Source organism: Pararge aegeria, chromosome 26 (assembly GCF_905163445.1).
Source record: "Pararge aegeria chromosome 26, ilParAegt1.1, whole genome shotgun sequence".
Classification (NCBI taxonomy): Eukaryota; Metazoa; Arthropoda; class Insecta; order Lepidoptera; family Nymphalidae; genus Pararge; species Pararge aegeria.
In genome coordinates, this window is record NC_053205.1 from 5,258,763 (window position 1) to 5,275,008 (window position 16,246).

Sequence of the window (16,246 nt, forward strand, 5' to 3'; positions counted from 1 at the left end):
AAAAAATAAAATATATAAAACCAAAGCACTGTATGTATCGCTTACTAATTTTCGCCCATTACTATTCAGTTGATACTTATTTTTTTTTATTTACCTACCCTTAAGTATTTAAAACTCGTACTGGAGATTTCCTTCATTTTATATCAAACCGTCCCGTTGGGAGAAGCCTTTAGTCCAGCGGTGGACGGTTATAGGCTATTTGTGGGAGCCTTCGGCCGTGGCTAGTTACCACCCTATGGACAAAGGCTTGCTGCCAAGCGATTTAGCGTAGAAACAGATAACAAGTACGGGTTTAATATAACTGCCATAACATTACAGGATAGCCCTTATATTAGGAAAGTTAAGTCTTAACAATTATTCATTGTAAAGTCAACATCTCCTGGGTGGTTGAAATACCATCAACACGTACGAAGCGTTTTGCTTCTTCCTTTCTGATCCGCACCGCAAAGGCCTGGAATGCCCTCCCATCTTCCGTCTTCCCTGATACCTATAATCTGGGTACCTTCAAATCAAGAGTGAATAGGCATCTTCTAGGCAAGCGCGCTTCATCTTAGGCTGCATCATCATTTACCATCAGGTGTGATTGCAGTCAAGCACTTGTCTATATTTATATAAAAAAAAAAAAAAAAGCTCCGGTTTCGGAGCGAAACGTGCGTAGAGGGTACATTGCCGAGGATAAATTACACCATACAGATTTTCCTGCTGTTCGCGGAGTATAGCAAATTAAGCTTAATTTCATAATATATAAGGGAATAATATATTATGGAATAAATAAATAAATAAATATACTACGACACGACACACATCACAACCTAGCCCCAAAGTAAGCGAAGCTTGTGTTATGGGTACTAAGATGACTGATGAATATTTTTATGAATACTATACATCAATACTTAGAATATACATATAAACACCCAGACACTGAAAAACATTCATGCTCATCACACAAACATTTTCCAGTAGTGGGAATCGAACCCACGGCCTTGGGCTCAGAAAGCAGGGTCGCTGCAAACTGCGCCAATCGGCCGTCGAATATATTAAGGAATATATTATGGATTACCGTAAAAGTAACGCCTGCTTCTATTTAATACAGGTTAGCCCGCTACCATCTTAGCGTGCATCATCATTTACCACCAGGCGAGATTACTAGTGGGCTAACTTGTAGTAGAATATAAAAAAATGCTATTGCTCCGCCCTGAAATCAAACCTGCGACCTTGTAACCTTTAGACCAACAAGTTTTTTTTTTGTATATTATTTTATTTAACCTTTATAATTCTTTTAATGTTTCGAAGGTCACACCAAGTTCCGCCTGGTGACGGAGTAAAGGTGAACACACAGTGAGTCGAATAAAATTTAAAAAAAAAAACCATATCCACGCTAGCCCGAAGCGGTGATAGCCCAGTAGGTAGGACTTATACTTCACTTTCGGGCGGCCGAGTTCGAATCCCAGCACGCACCTCTAACTTTTCTAAGCTATGTGCGTTTTAAGCTATTGAAATATAACTTGCTTCAACGGTGAATATTCAAAGTTTATGTAAAACGTAAGCTTACAGAAAAAACCTATTATAATATTTAGGATAACTTAAAACGATAAAAAAGCTTGGGTTTGAATTGCTCTAGCTTCATAGCTTAATATAAATTTACTGTGAGATGGTGATAACAAAAAAAAAAATTACCCGGCTAAGTTTGTTGTGGGCTCTTCTTAGTCCAGGGCGCGTTTGGAACCCTCGTAGCTTTAGTTTTAAGTTTACGAATGTGGTTATCGCCATCATCTCACTACCGTGTAATTCTTATGTACGCATCAAAAGTGCCACCTATGTGTCTACTTGAATAAAGATATTTTTGACTTTGACTTTAGACTTTGATGCAGTCTAAGATGGGCTCAGCTGTTAGGGGTAGTAGGCCAGTTATATCAAGGCCATACTCTTAATCTGTTTCTACCGGAAACGCTAAGTCGCTGGGCAGCAAGTCTTTGTCTATTGGACCCGTTATGACGGGTGGTAACGCCCACCGGACCCAAGAAAATTCAGAATTTATAAGCACCCAACGATAATTATAAAACGCAACACCTTGCAAATAAATATTTTGCATAAAACTCTATTTTTTTTTTCGGCGATTTTATATTTCGAATCGTGACTCCAGCGTCCATTAATTGAACACTTAAGTGACACTTATCGGGGCATGCTTAACTTGCAGTGAATTAAAAAAAAAAAAAACTTGCTATGGATAAATTAAACACATTATGCGCGTGTTAGGAAATAGGGAATTACAGCACTTTATCTATGATAAACCCGATGATTATATTAAATATATCAACAAATAATAGTTTGTATACTCATTGATAATGTATTGAAAATAGAATAATGGACTTTAGTAAACTGTCAAATAAAAGTATAGGCTCGATGGCGGGAGACGCGAGTTTGACAAGTTAGATTGGCGGCAAAGAAAAGTGAGGACGGATTTAAATTAATGAATTGAGAAAAGGAGATTAAGTAAAGTATTGTGGATAGAACGTTACAAATTGGGTTGAGATGATTTATAATGGAAACGATACACTTAACGAAATATTGTTGTGGCGAAACAAGTCGTATGTACTGGTGATGGAGTTGTTAAAAGTTGTTGGTACTATGGTTGTACCTGACGTTGCATTAGATAAGTATATCTCATCCTTTGGTTTATTTAGGTATCATATATGGAGCCCTAGCATAACTTTATACCGACAGTTTATGTAGCAGAGGTTGCTCTATACAAACAACTTGTTCCAAAAGTCCTGATGTTATAAGTGGTAATAGTGGTTATGTTTTACCTGTCTTAAAATATGTCTTGTATTAAAGGGCCTAGCGTTATTACATATGACAATGTTGTAATTGTGTTTATTAGTTGTTTTAATTGATTGAATAAAAGAGCAACGGTAGAGTTTCTTGCCAGTGGTCTTCTCTGCCGAAGACAGCATTCCGAACTGGTAGTAGAGTCATTTGAAGGTAACAAGTAATATGAATTATAGAGAAGCCTAATATACAGTATTAGAGTCAGTCCAGTTGTTTTATTTCACTCCTTGGGAAGTCAGGTTTATAGAGTACAGACCCACAACACTGCTCTAAAGCAGGTTGGTGGGCTTTAAAGATTTCTTTTATAAAATGAATACTTTAATAGGAAGGAAGAATAATAGTCATGAGAATAAATGATTACTGCTAAGAAACTAGGTATTTAGCTTCAATAGTACTGTTAATTAATGAAAGATTAAGTGCCATCCTGAACATTGTGGGTATTATAGTGAATAAGTGAATACCTGGGCCTTCCATTCTCTATATTTTTTTAGCACGCGCGCGCATAATGTGTTTAGTAGTCAGGGCCGCAAGTGTGAATAAATATTTACAAAAAACCATTGTGGGACAATGCCTTTTAAATTCCAAAGACTAAGATAAATTCAATCTAGTCCTGGATTATACGGAAGTTAAGTAATTTAAGTCGGAGGTACTGGCAATTTTGTAATTTATAATTTCTGAATTTTCTCTGGTCTAACGACAAGTCAAATCAAATATTTTATTTCAAAGTAGGTAGGAACCCAATTGTACACATTCTGAATGTCAAACAAATCTGTCATTATTTCAATAATAGTTTTTATTATTACATTAATTGGTTTGTAATTAAGTTTTTAAAAACGGCCGACTTACGCAGTGGGCAGCCACGCTGTTTTCATAGCCCAAGGCCGTGGGTTCGATTCCCACAACTGAAAAATGTTTGTGTTATAAGCATGAATGTTTTTCAGTGTCTGGGTGTGCATATGTATATTCTAAGTATTTATGTATATTATTCATAAAAATATTCATCAGTCGTCTTAGTGCCCATAACACAAGCTACGCTTACTTTGGGGCTAGATGGCGATGTGTGTATTGTCGTAGTATATTTATTTATTTAAAAATAAAACTAAACAGAAAAATTATATAAGACGTAAGTTTGTAATTATTGAAATAAATTAACATTAAACAAAAAAAAAATCTAGCTATTAAAACATTTTAATAATACCAGGTACTTTTTCATATAAAAATGTGTTGGAATAGCAGCCATCCAAACGTTTGTGTCACATATATAATCCTACCGCCACAAACGTTTCGCTAAGCGATTTAGAGTTCCGGTGCGATGTCGCGTAGGAACAGATTCGTGGTATGACTACCATTTCCCCTAAAAGGTTAACCCGCTACCATCTCATTACTTACCACCATTATATAATATATATATTTTATTTATATATTTTTATAATTTTAAATATTATTTATTGCACCACCTAACTCTTTTCTATGTTTTTTCCTTTTACGCGATTGGTTGCCTGGAAGAAATCGCTATGTAGCGATAAGGCCACCAAATTGTACTCTCTTGATATGTATTTATTTCTCTGTAACTATTTTTTTTCTTTGGTGTACAATAAAAGTGTATTCATTCATTCATTCATTCACCAGGTAAGATTGCAATCAAGAACTAAATTGTAGCGGAATAAAAAAAAATAGTGTGCGTACTTATGTACACGCGTTCGAAGTTATACTTCTTTGACGTAACAAGATACAAATCTTTTCAATAATTTTATCTTTCGTACGTGGAATACGTGTAACGTAGACTACGTTTGTAGAAAAAACGACAATAACAATGGAAAAAAAGGTATTGTTTGAATTATTGGAAGTCAACTGTCAAACCTTTTTTAAGAAAACCTAAAATGTTGACTATAGCTAACTTCATGGTGTCGGTTTTTGGTGACGGTGTGCGCGCGAATCGTAAAAATTTACGCTCACCATTTTTCCCTTACGCGCCAAAAGAAGTATAACTTCAAACAAAATCCCGATTTATAACCTCTTCCTTTTTAAACGTCAAAAAAGTATAACCTATCGTCCGCTATAAAAATGGCTTGAACAGGGTCCAAAAGTTGTAAATTTAAAAGACATAATTAGTCTCTTGTTTCGACAAGATAAACTTTAATTACGTACTTACTGCCAAAAAAATAATTACCTGAAACAAATGGAGTTATATGCGAGTCGGATATTCATAGATGGTTCTGTGCGATAAATGTTTATTCAGTTTCCCTTAGATTGGCAAAATATCGGCTTTTCGTGACATGTACAAATTATGTGTTTCTTTATTTTTGAAGTAATACTTCTTTTGGCGCGTTAGGTAAAAAGGTTAGAGTAAATTTTCACGATGCGCGCGCACAACGTCACCCTGAAGATAGCTATAAGGTTTGACAGACACATTTAATTGTCAGTCTGCGGGCGCATTTCGGTGATTAAATTATTTCAATTGTACATAATTCTCAAATTTTAATGTTGGTTGTCTGATAATGATTCTAATAGTGGGCCAAAATTAATTTTGTTTATTATGTTCCTGTTTTTAAAATTATATAGAAATATTTTTTTTGTGATATTTAAATAAACTTCTATTTATATATATATATAATAAAGATCTTCCATATTCCCTTGACACTCCTGTCTGTACTCCTCTGTCCCTCTATTATCTCGCTATTTTATATGACCTTCCTTTTTAGTCTGGGTTCCTGTCATTTTGAATTCCCACTCCAACTTATACTGACCACAGATTATGCATAATTTTGACCAGTCTGAACAAATATACCTTTTTATCTTTAACCAAATGTACATACACAGGCCGATTTGCTGACTTATATTAATTACTATCACTGGTCATGATCAGTTTTATTTTATGACTGTCTGTGTAAAATAATTACAGTCATATTGCAATGCCCTGACGTAGCTTTTTGTTCATATGCCTAACTACTCAATAATGTGTACAGAATTGTATGCTATACACTAAAGTAATAAATAAATGAGTGACGACGACCTCCGTGAGCGCTGTGAATGTAAGCAGGAAGTTCCGGGTTCTATTCCCCGCAGGGGCATTTAACCCGGAATTGAATTGGAATGGAAGGGGCATTGAATTCGGGAATTTGTAATTTCTGAATTTTCTCTGGTCTGGTCTGGTCGGGTGGGAGGCTTTGGCCGTGGTTGATGAATACCCTTCCGACAAAGATGATCAGAGCGACTTAGTGTTCCGCTTCTGGTGCGATGTCGCGTAGAAACCGATTAGGGGTATGACTGCCATACTCCTTAACAGGTTAGCCCGCTACTATCTTAGACTGCATCCGCCCTGTTTTCTGCCGCCCGTCATATTGAAAGTCATTGGATTTATGACATTGGACAGATCAACTGGGTCACTAAACTAAAAAAAAGTGAATGGATAAGGAATGCATTTTTCAATTTAGGGGTACGGAACCCTAAACACTAAAACTTTGGGAGTAAAGAGCTTTTCAAGATTAGTGAATAATGTTAAGTACATTAAATACTAATCTTAAAAAGCTCTGAGTGTTTATGAGAGCATTTTATAATTATTTTTTTTTGTAAATTTTTGGTATTTGGCCAGCTTTTTGACGACCTTCCTGGCGCAACGGTGAGCGCTGTGAATTTAAGCAGGAGGTCCCGGGTTTGATTCCCGGAAGGGACATTTTGGGTATTTATAATTTCTGAATTTTTTGGTTTTCATCTGGACTGGTGACTTTGACCGTGGCTAGTTACCACCCTACCTACAAAGACGTGCCGCTTAGCGATTTAGTGTTCCGGTGCGATGTCGCGTAGAAACCGATTAGGGTATGACTACCATACTCCCTTACAGTTTAGCCCGCTACCACCTTAGACTGCATCATGACTTATCACCAGATGAGATTGCAGTCAAGGGCTAACATGTAAAATAAAAAAATATAAATAAAAAGTTAGAGGTGCGTGCTAGGATTCGAACTTGGACCTCGAAAATGAAGCCGAAGCCGCAACTACTAGGCGAATACCGCTTCTTTAGTTTATTAGTTGCTCAGTTAGGGAGTAAAGGAAAAATAAAATCAAATAAACAAACACACTTTTGCATTCATAATATTAGAATGGAATCTAACTAAACAGTCAGTATTGGATAGAAGCAGGCGTTACTTTGCGGAAATCCATGATATATTATCAAAATTAAGCTTAATTTGCTATACTCCGCGAAAAGCAGGAGAATCTGTGTGGTGTAATTTATAATTTCATCAATCCTTATACTCCACACTAAACAGATCCTCGGCAATACACCCTCTACGCACATTTCGCTCCGAAACCGGAGCATCATCAGGAGATGTTGACTTTACAAATTATAATACCAAAGTGTTAACAATTATTCATTGTAAAGTAAGTGCGTAGAGGGTATATTGCCGAAGATCTGTTTGGTGTGGAGTATACGGATTGAAGAAATTATAAATTACACCACACAGATTCTCCTGCTTTTCGCGGAGTATAGCAAATTAAGCTTAATTTTGATAATAAACAGTCAGTGTTACTCCGGGAACGGACGCGATCGGACGTGCGTCTGTACCTAATACATCTTGTTAACAGTTATAGTCCGGTCAATTAAGACATAAAAATAGTGATCAAATAAAAAAAATTCCGGCAGAGATTCTTACAAGCGCAATATCTGGGAAATAGTGGGTCTTAGAGAAAAAATCATAGGGACCATTTTATGATGATGATTATGATGATATGAGAGAATTTTAAGATCTTTTGCTCTACGGTACTTTTTCGATAAAACATACCGTTTTCGAGAAAAATCCAAAAACCGAAAATTGGGGACTTTTTACACTTTATTCCTTGTGGTAAACCTAAGGTCTCTACGAAGATTTGGCTCTGTCGGAATTTTCTTTATTTCAATTGTCTAAAATGACCGGACTATTATGTCGACGAGGATACAAAAAAAAAACACAATAACTTTTAAAAAGTCTCACCTTTTTCCAGCAGTTGAGCAAACATGCTCTGGACGTTCGAGTGGTGATGCTTCCACCTGAGGCAGTACTGCTGGGGCACCATTGTCACTTACTATCTAATAGCACTTTGGTATGAGTGTAGAAAATTTGGTCGTTCCCCAACTATCTAGGTTAAAGTTATTTATACTACGAGTAATTTATCTACTAGGGTTCTTGGAATGATATCCTTCGGTGGTTCCCCTTTTACCTGGAACAAGGAAAAGTACAGCATCGTTATATTCATCATCATCGTCATCTTGGAAATGTCTCTTAAAAAGTTCAAAGTTTGTATTAAACGTAAGCTTATAGAAAAGTCCTATTATAGTATGAAGGACTACGTAATCGATAAAAAAGCTTGGGTGTAAATTATTGCTCTAACCAGGTTGCTCTTCTAATAAATTAAAATGACATTTGAAGAGATGGTGATAGCAAAAAAAAAACACCCGGCTAAGTTTGTTGTGGGCTTCTTGTTAGACCAGGACGCGTTCGGAAACCTCGTAGCTTTAGTTTTAAGTTTACGAATGTGGTTATCGCCATCATCTCACTACCGTGTAATTCTTATGTACGCATCAAAAGTGCCACCTGTGGGCCTACTTGAATAAAGGTATTTTTGACTTTGACTTTGACATCATCACTATCAGTGGCGTGCACTTCATACATGCAGAAAAGCACTGAATACCCAAATTATTGTATATAACTCATATTGGAGGGGATTTTTTCCATTTTATGCCATGTACCTGCATTATGCATACCCTGGTCATAAACCCTGTGCACGCCACTGATCACTATCATTTTCATCATTAAAGTCAAAGTCAAAAATATCTTTATTCAAGTAGGCCCGGCCCATAGGTGGCACTTTTGATGCGTACATAAGAACCACACAGTAGTGAGATGATGGCGATAACCACATTCGTAAACTTAAAACTAAAGCTACGAGGGTTCCAAACGCGTCCTGGTCTAAGAAGAAGCCCACAACAAACTTAGCCGGGTGTTTTTTTTGTTATCACCATCTCACAATGTCATTTTAAATTATTAGAAGAGCAACCTGGTTAGCGCAGTGATTATTATCCCATAGCCCACTACAGAGCACGCGTCTCCTCTAAGAGCGAGAAGAGTTTAGGCCGCAGTCCACCACGTTGGCTAAAAGCGGCTTGGTGGACTTCACATAGCTTGCAGTTTTTTTTTATAGTGCCGTTTCATAAAACTAAGTTTTATAAGAGTTCATTCATTCATTTTAGAAGGCCGATTGGCGCAGTGAGCAGCGACCCTGCTTTCTGAGTCCAAGGCCGTGGGTTCGATTCCCACAACTGGACAATATTTGTGTGATGAACATGAATGTTTTTCAGTGTCTGGGTGTGTATATGTATATTCTAAGTATTTAAGTATATTATTCATAATAATATTCATCAGTCATCTTAGTACCCATAACACAAGCTACGCTTACTTTGGGGCTAGATGGCGATGTGTGTATAGTCGTAGTATATTTATATTTAAAAAAAGCGGTCAGAGTCACGGGCGACAGCATGTTATATGTAAAAAAAAATGGTAGGTATAAAGTTTTAATACATCCAATCGAGTTCGTATATCGTGAGAAACCATATTACGCCTTAATTATTAAATTACATACATAGTTGGGGGATTTGAGGTTTGGCTTGTTAAGGCGCAGTTTGCACGATGTTTTTAAAAAAATATCGCTCACTTGTCCAACAAAAAATCGGGAGGGGTGACTAAGGTAGCTTAATGTATTTTACCTTTTATCTAGTATTTTTTGGTTTCCTTCTTTTGAAGTTGTGTGCGAATAAAGAGTAAGTATAGTAAAAAACCTAAATGTTTACATGAATTTTTTGTTTTCTTTTTGTTCATAATCATTTGCCTGTTATATGTGGGAATTAATTGGGCTGTGTTGTACACAGCCCAATTAATTCATATAAGTAGTTATGTAGAATTACTTATATAGCAGAAGCCTAGATAATAACCTGTAACGCCGCTCTAATCTGGGTTGATGGGCTTTGGTTTAAAAACATTTTATTATTTTTTGTTTGTTCTTGCAATCATTTGCCTAGTCCCACGGCTGGGTACAGTTAGTCATATAGGAAAGGGGTTTTAGGGCAAATACGCCGCTCTAATTTGAGCTTTAACGATATAATTATCACAAAAATTATATTAACAGCTATCAACGAATAAAACTGTTCACTGAGGCACGTCAATATCCTTACTCCAGAATGAATGAAGAATGCAAAACAAATTCTTGTTTTAACCCAAGATTCGATCCTAGATCCTCGTCATCCGACCTGCTGGCTTATAAATAGACAAAATAAATAAGTATACTATGACGATACGCACATCGCCATCTAGCCCCAAAGTAAGCGTAGCTTGTGTTATGGGTGCTAAGATGACTGATGAATATTTTTATGAATAATATACATAAATGCTTATAAAATAAATAGCCAGCCACTGAAAAACATGCATGTTCATCACACAAACATTTTACAGTTGTGGGAATCGAACCCACGGCCTTGGACTCAGAAAGCAGGGTCGCTGTCCACCGCGCCAGTCGGCCGTCAAATTATGCCATCCGTTAAGTTACGATGTCCTGATGTCAAAGTTGACTCGCAGAGATCTATAAGGCTGCCACTTGTATTTCACTTACATAACTTGTAACGGCGTGCAAATAAAATTAAAATGTTTAACGAGGATTTCATAAGGTAAGTTCGGAACGAAGTAGTTAAGAACTTTTACTTATATCGTAGATAGCAGATGGAATTTTCACTAAATAAATAAATAATAAATATACTACGACAATGCACACATCGCCATCTAGCCGAAAAGTAAGCGTAGCTTGTGTTATGGGTACTGAGATAGCTGATGAATATTTTTTTATGAATATAATACACATAAATGGGGAAGATGTAAAGAACTCTTTTCTCGAGTTCATATATCGAACTTTTTCTGAAAGTCACCAATGTTTTTACAGTGATGAGTGACATAAAGAAAAGGATGTTTAAGAAGAAATTATTTTGATTTTAAAGACCTGAAGTAAGGGCTTTAAATGTTGTTTCTTGTATTTTCACAGAAACGCAATATCGTCTTTATTTCAACTACCCATTGAAGGGAGTATTATAAACATTATTATAAAACAAAAATACTTATAATATACATATAACACAAACACTGTCTTTTATTTTATTAATTTTTTTAATTAAGTATTTATAGTAGCGTATTTGTATGTTTATATGTTTGTATATATGTATGGAATATATTTTATATTTTTGTACATATCTTTAATATGTTATGTTTAGTATGTACTATGTTTTATGTTTTTTTTTTTTTTTTTTATATTAATTTAGTTTTAAGTCCTAATATTTAATTTTGTTTGTTGTACCACCTACTTATTTCTTATACCATTTTCTTGTATGCCTTTGGTTGCCTGGAAGAGATCGCTATTTAGCGATAAGGCCGCCAAATTGTACGTTCTACCTTATTGTGCTGTTGTATTTGTATCTCTGTAAATTTTCTCTGTGGTGTACAATAAAAGTGTATTCATTCATTCATTCACTCTCCAGTTGTGGGAATCGAACCCACGGCCTTGGACTCAGAAAGCAGGGTCGCTGCCCACTGCGCCACTCGGGCGTCACTGCGAGTGATAGGTGAAAAATTACGGCTATTTTAATATTAAACTTAAGAAGCACTTCGCCTTAACTGCGAGAATCAGCGCGCGTGTTTAATAATAATCCGAAAACCAACGTCAACTTCTGATATGTAATGTACATAAAAACTCATATACAATATGCACTTTATTAATTTATATAAAGCTGCAACTGGAAATATTAAGTTTTAGTGCAAGAGACGGTGCCAACATGTCGCATGAGTTGCTTCAAAAAAGAGCAACAGTATGTAAAAAAATTTGGATAGAGAAGAGAGAAGTGTGTTACATATCACCATCATCATAATAAAGAAAGCATTCTGAAAGCACTAATAAGTCGATATGACTCTCCAATTTACAAGTTGTATATTAAACTCCACGTAGGGCTGCCTGGACGCAGAAATTTTAATTTGCTTTGTTTTTATATATCATATTTATTTATATTTAATGTAAGATTTTTTATTTTTTTTATTTTATTTAGTTTAGTTTTTAATTATTCTATTTATGTTATAGTGTAGTGCGTAGTGATTGGTCATAGATACCAAAAAAAAATGAATAAATAATCGGCCCTCTATAGGGCTCTCACCGCAATGAATAAGGCTTACGTCATAGTTCACCCCGCTGGCCAAATGCAGATTGGTTGGCGGCATTAATTTTTTTTTTTTTTAAATATTTATATGTATAAAAACAAGGTTTACTATGACCCACAAATATTTGAATAGAATCAGGATAAAAATCCTAATATGGCCATGGTTTGGGTGAGTATCTGACTCCTAACTAGTTATAACTGTATTTAGGATATCACATATTCTACCGCGGACTAGTGGCATGAACAGGATTCATATTAAAAATACTGTAATGTAATGTACTGATAAAGTGCACTGTTAAAACACATCACCTATTTCTTAGAACTTAATATCAAAACATGATTAAATAGTAGGTCTATAAACTTAATAAACACAAAACTAAACAAACTAGTATTAAAACAAGAAACTTTACTGCATACTACTTGACATATTTTAATAAAAACTCACTCATACAATACGTGGATACCGGAAATGGAAAACGAGAGCCTAGATTTCTTGCGTCACCCGGACGTGGATCCTTCCCACGGTCATTTGTTGGTTTCTTTGAACACGCAGTACCGGAAAGTTTGAGGAGCTAAACTCCTTCCCCCAGCAGGGCTATCACGGGCGGGAGATAAAAAATATATCCCCTGATTTTATCCCCCGATAAGGGATATGATTAACTTGTCCACCTGCTAAAACACTGGAACATGGAATAGGAAAAGTTTACCCCCGTTTATTAATACACGTATTATATTTGGATATTATTACCACTTGTGCGCCAATGCTCTGAGAGTTGATAAAGCTGTGGGAGAAGATATTTTTATATCCTTTTCCCGCGGAAATAATAATCTCCTGCCCATTCTAGCCGTGCAGAAGAGAAGCCGATATTCAGGGTTATAGGTTATAGCCGCTTTCGTGCTTAGTAATTGAATGAAATTACACTTAATAAAAAAAAAAAAAATTATATGCATGTACGAGTATATCTCGTTGTGTTGTTAAACTACGGATCACGAGACCCTGGGGTCGAATCCCGGATCGGGCCAAGACGGATTAGTGAAGTGATTGATTCACGCGGGGCCCGTAGCAATTGCTACTCTTGCTACGTGATTTATCTGGCACAGTGCATTTAAATGTATATGCAATGCGACACTCAACGCGGTGGTCTCCCGGACTACGATGTCCAAACCGTCCAATACGACATACGCGTCACGTCTCGTCAATTTATACCCGTTCACGCGCAAAAGTAACTCTAAATATAAAATTATCCTTTCCAGGGACATGTAGGTGAATGTAAGGTTGAGCGCACACCTACCGACTATCATTGGAGATAAAGAAAGAGAAAGAAAGAAAAACTTTTATTTGGGTATACACAATTATGGGTACGGTGGGATCCCAAAATGGTCTTCACTCAGCATGTTTGCTTTGTCTCTCCAGACCAGATCAGACAGATCTTACGTGAAGCCAGGGCGTAATACGTGATGTTTGGGCGGTTGGCACTGACAGAGCAACGCTGCAAAACTATGGATATTGTCTAAAATAATCGAATTTTAAAGTATTGTATAATTAAAAAAAAAATTGAGTACAAAGAAGTCATGAAAATGGAATTTCAAAAGCTATAAGAAGTATTTTTTTTTATAATACACGAGTCTACGCATCATCGTGACAAAAATCGTTACAGTACACTTAGTCGCTTGGCGGAACGTGTTTTCTTATTTTCAGAGTATTAGTTGACAGGCCATCTGATAGTTATAATTTTAAATCGCCTATGAACAGAACCCTTCGCAGGGCAAGTTTGGAAAGCGTCATACAAAGTGCCGCCTATTGGCCATCAAGCTATCGCGTGATAAGTCCCCAGATCCGCCCATTGGCCATCAACCTGTCGCGTGATAAGTCCCCAGATCCGCCCATTGGCCATCAACCTGTCGCGTGATAAATGTCCAGATCGCAACATAGCAATGCTACCTGGCGTTTGTAATACGCATGGTAGTAGTACTTCCCCGGACGAGCTCAGTAACCAAAAGCTCTGCTAGTACTAAAACTGTCGACAATCTTTGTCGGTATTGTAGTTACTGCTTCATGAGCCACCCACCATACGTGACCGGAGACAATTCAGAAAATATAAATTCCCAAACTGAACCTGCCGAGATCTAAGCCGAGACCTCCCACTTATGAGTTTACACTTAGCCAAGGTGTCGACGAAATCTTAATACAAAACAACAAAAAAAAACAAAAAACATTTTAAAAACACTAACGATCTGTGTTATTTGCGCACCGTGCGCTGCTAAAGCTGATATGTGTGCGATCAGCTTAAGGAAGCGACTTGCGACATGATCTCAAGACTTGTTCAATTCTCCCCCAGCTGGTAATGTATGTAATAAATATATACTTGTAATCTACAGACGGACAGCTTGACAAACGTTTCGAAGTAAGTTTTTACCGGCAACGAGAATAATCTCTATCCCTATCAATGTAAGTTTGTTTGTTACGCTTTTACACAAAAACTACTTAAGCGATCCTCATAAAACTTTGTACACACATTCTTGTAGGTGTTTGAAGTAATATAGGATACTTTTTATCCCGACATTAAGCTCGGTTCCTTTGGGAGAGGGGATGAGTGTTCATTTATTCTTTTTAATTTTATTTTTTAATTCTTAACAATGCTTAAAAATAAAAAAAAACCACTATAAAAAATTTATAAAAAAAAATCCACCTTCCGCTTGCGGGGCTTCTGAAAGCCCAAGCAACCAGCGGTCAGGGATCCAGAGTGAGGAAACTCCTTAAAATAAGCGCCTTCTGTATCCGACCCTGGATCCAACAACCAAGCGAAAGCTTCTTAAGATGTTGGTCGAAGCTTTTCGCGAGAAGACCATTGACTGAAACATCCCGTTAAATGGGTTTAACCCACGTTTATTATTAAACACATATTATTTGGATATGATTTCCACTTGTGCGTCAATGCTCTGAGAGTTGATACAGCTGTAAGAGAAGTTAAAAGTTTACCATTTTACAATTATACCATTTCCATGGGATATTATTGTCTCCAGCCCATGCTTATCGTGCTGTTCTCGCCCGGTGTAGTTCACGAGTATTAAACTCTGTATCGTCAAGGTAATTTGAACCTAACGTCGCTCGTTTTTGGAGTCGCAAATTCTGTACTTCTTTCTGATTTTTGTTTCGCAACCGTTCTATTAAAAGGTCCTAGCTAAGAATTGTAGGAAATTTCAGCTTTAAAACAATGCATGTAAGATCCATTTTAGTCCAATGTTCAAGTATTCCGTTGCTCAATAACGATTCCTCGATTGCGAGCATATCTCGAAGCGGTGATAGCCCAGTTAGGTCACTTCACTGTCGGAGGGCCAAGTTCGAATCCCAGCACGCACCTCTGACTTAGAATAAGTTATGTGTGTTTTATTTAAGTAATTAAAATATCACTTGCTTTAACGGTGGAAAAACATCTTGAAGAAACCTGCATGCCTGAGAGTGCTCCATAACGTTCTCAAAGGTATGTGAAGTCCACCAATCCGCACTTGGCCAGCGTGGTGGACTACGGCCTCAACCTTCTCATTGTGGGAGGAGACCCGTGCCCTTTAGTCCAGTAATAATGATGGTATCTTGTGCTAAGACTACAGGGCGCGTTTGGAACCCTCGTAGCTCGTTAGTTAACCAAACAGAAAAGTCTATTTACAATTATTCATTGTAAAGTCAACATCTCCTGAGGATGCTCCGGTTTCGGAGCGAAACTTGTATAGAGGGTACATTGCCGAAGATCTGTTTGTGGTGGAGTATAAAGTTTGAAGAAATTATAAATTACAGCATACAGGTACTAATGCTTTTCGCGGAGTATAGCAAATCAAGCTTAATTTTCATAATATATCATGAATTTCCGCAGAGTAACGCCTGTTTCTATCCAATATTTTGCGAACGTCGTTATCACCTGTAATTTTTAAATTTGAACTAATTCGACCTCTACTCTCGTCAGGATGTGACGTCGTAGTCTTCTTATCAAGAATTAGCAGTCAGATTAAAAAAAAAAAAAAAATTTACTTCACCTCGAAAGGGAGGCCAAAGTCACCACTCGCCGCTAGGCTATCTGCTTTATTCAGGGTTACGTACCCGAAGGGTATAGCGGGACCCTATTTATTTATTTGTTTATTTTATTATCAATTAATTAGTACGGACACATACACTTACACTAATTAACAATTACATTATTATTC

The 16,246-nt window shown here is 36.7% G+C and overlaps 1 protein-coding gene across 5 annotated transcripts in view; it reads right to left on the bottom strand.

Annotated features, from left to right (window-relative positions):
* Positions 1 to 16,246, bottom strand: part of LOC120635345 (modifier of mdg4-like) — a 129,711-nt gene that overhangs the window by 43,248 nt on the left and 70,217 nt on the right. For all 5 annotated transcript variants that reach the window (XM_039906324.1, XM_039906327.1, XM_039906325.1 and 2 more), the window contains one exon: positions 7,800 to 8,025. In XM_039906324.1, coding sequence (XP_039762258.1) covers positions 7,800 to 7,881 — 82 coding nt within the window. In that variant the 5' untranslated portion in view covers positions 7,882 to 8,025. The remainder of the gene's footprint in view (positions 1 to 7,799; positions 8,026 to 16,246) is intronic.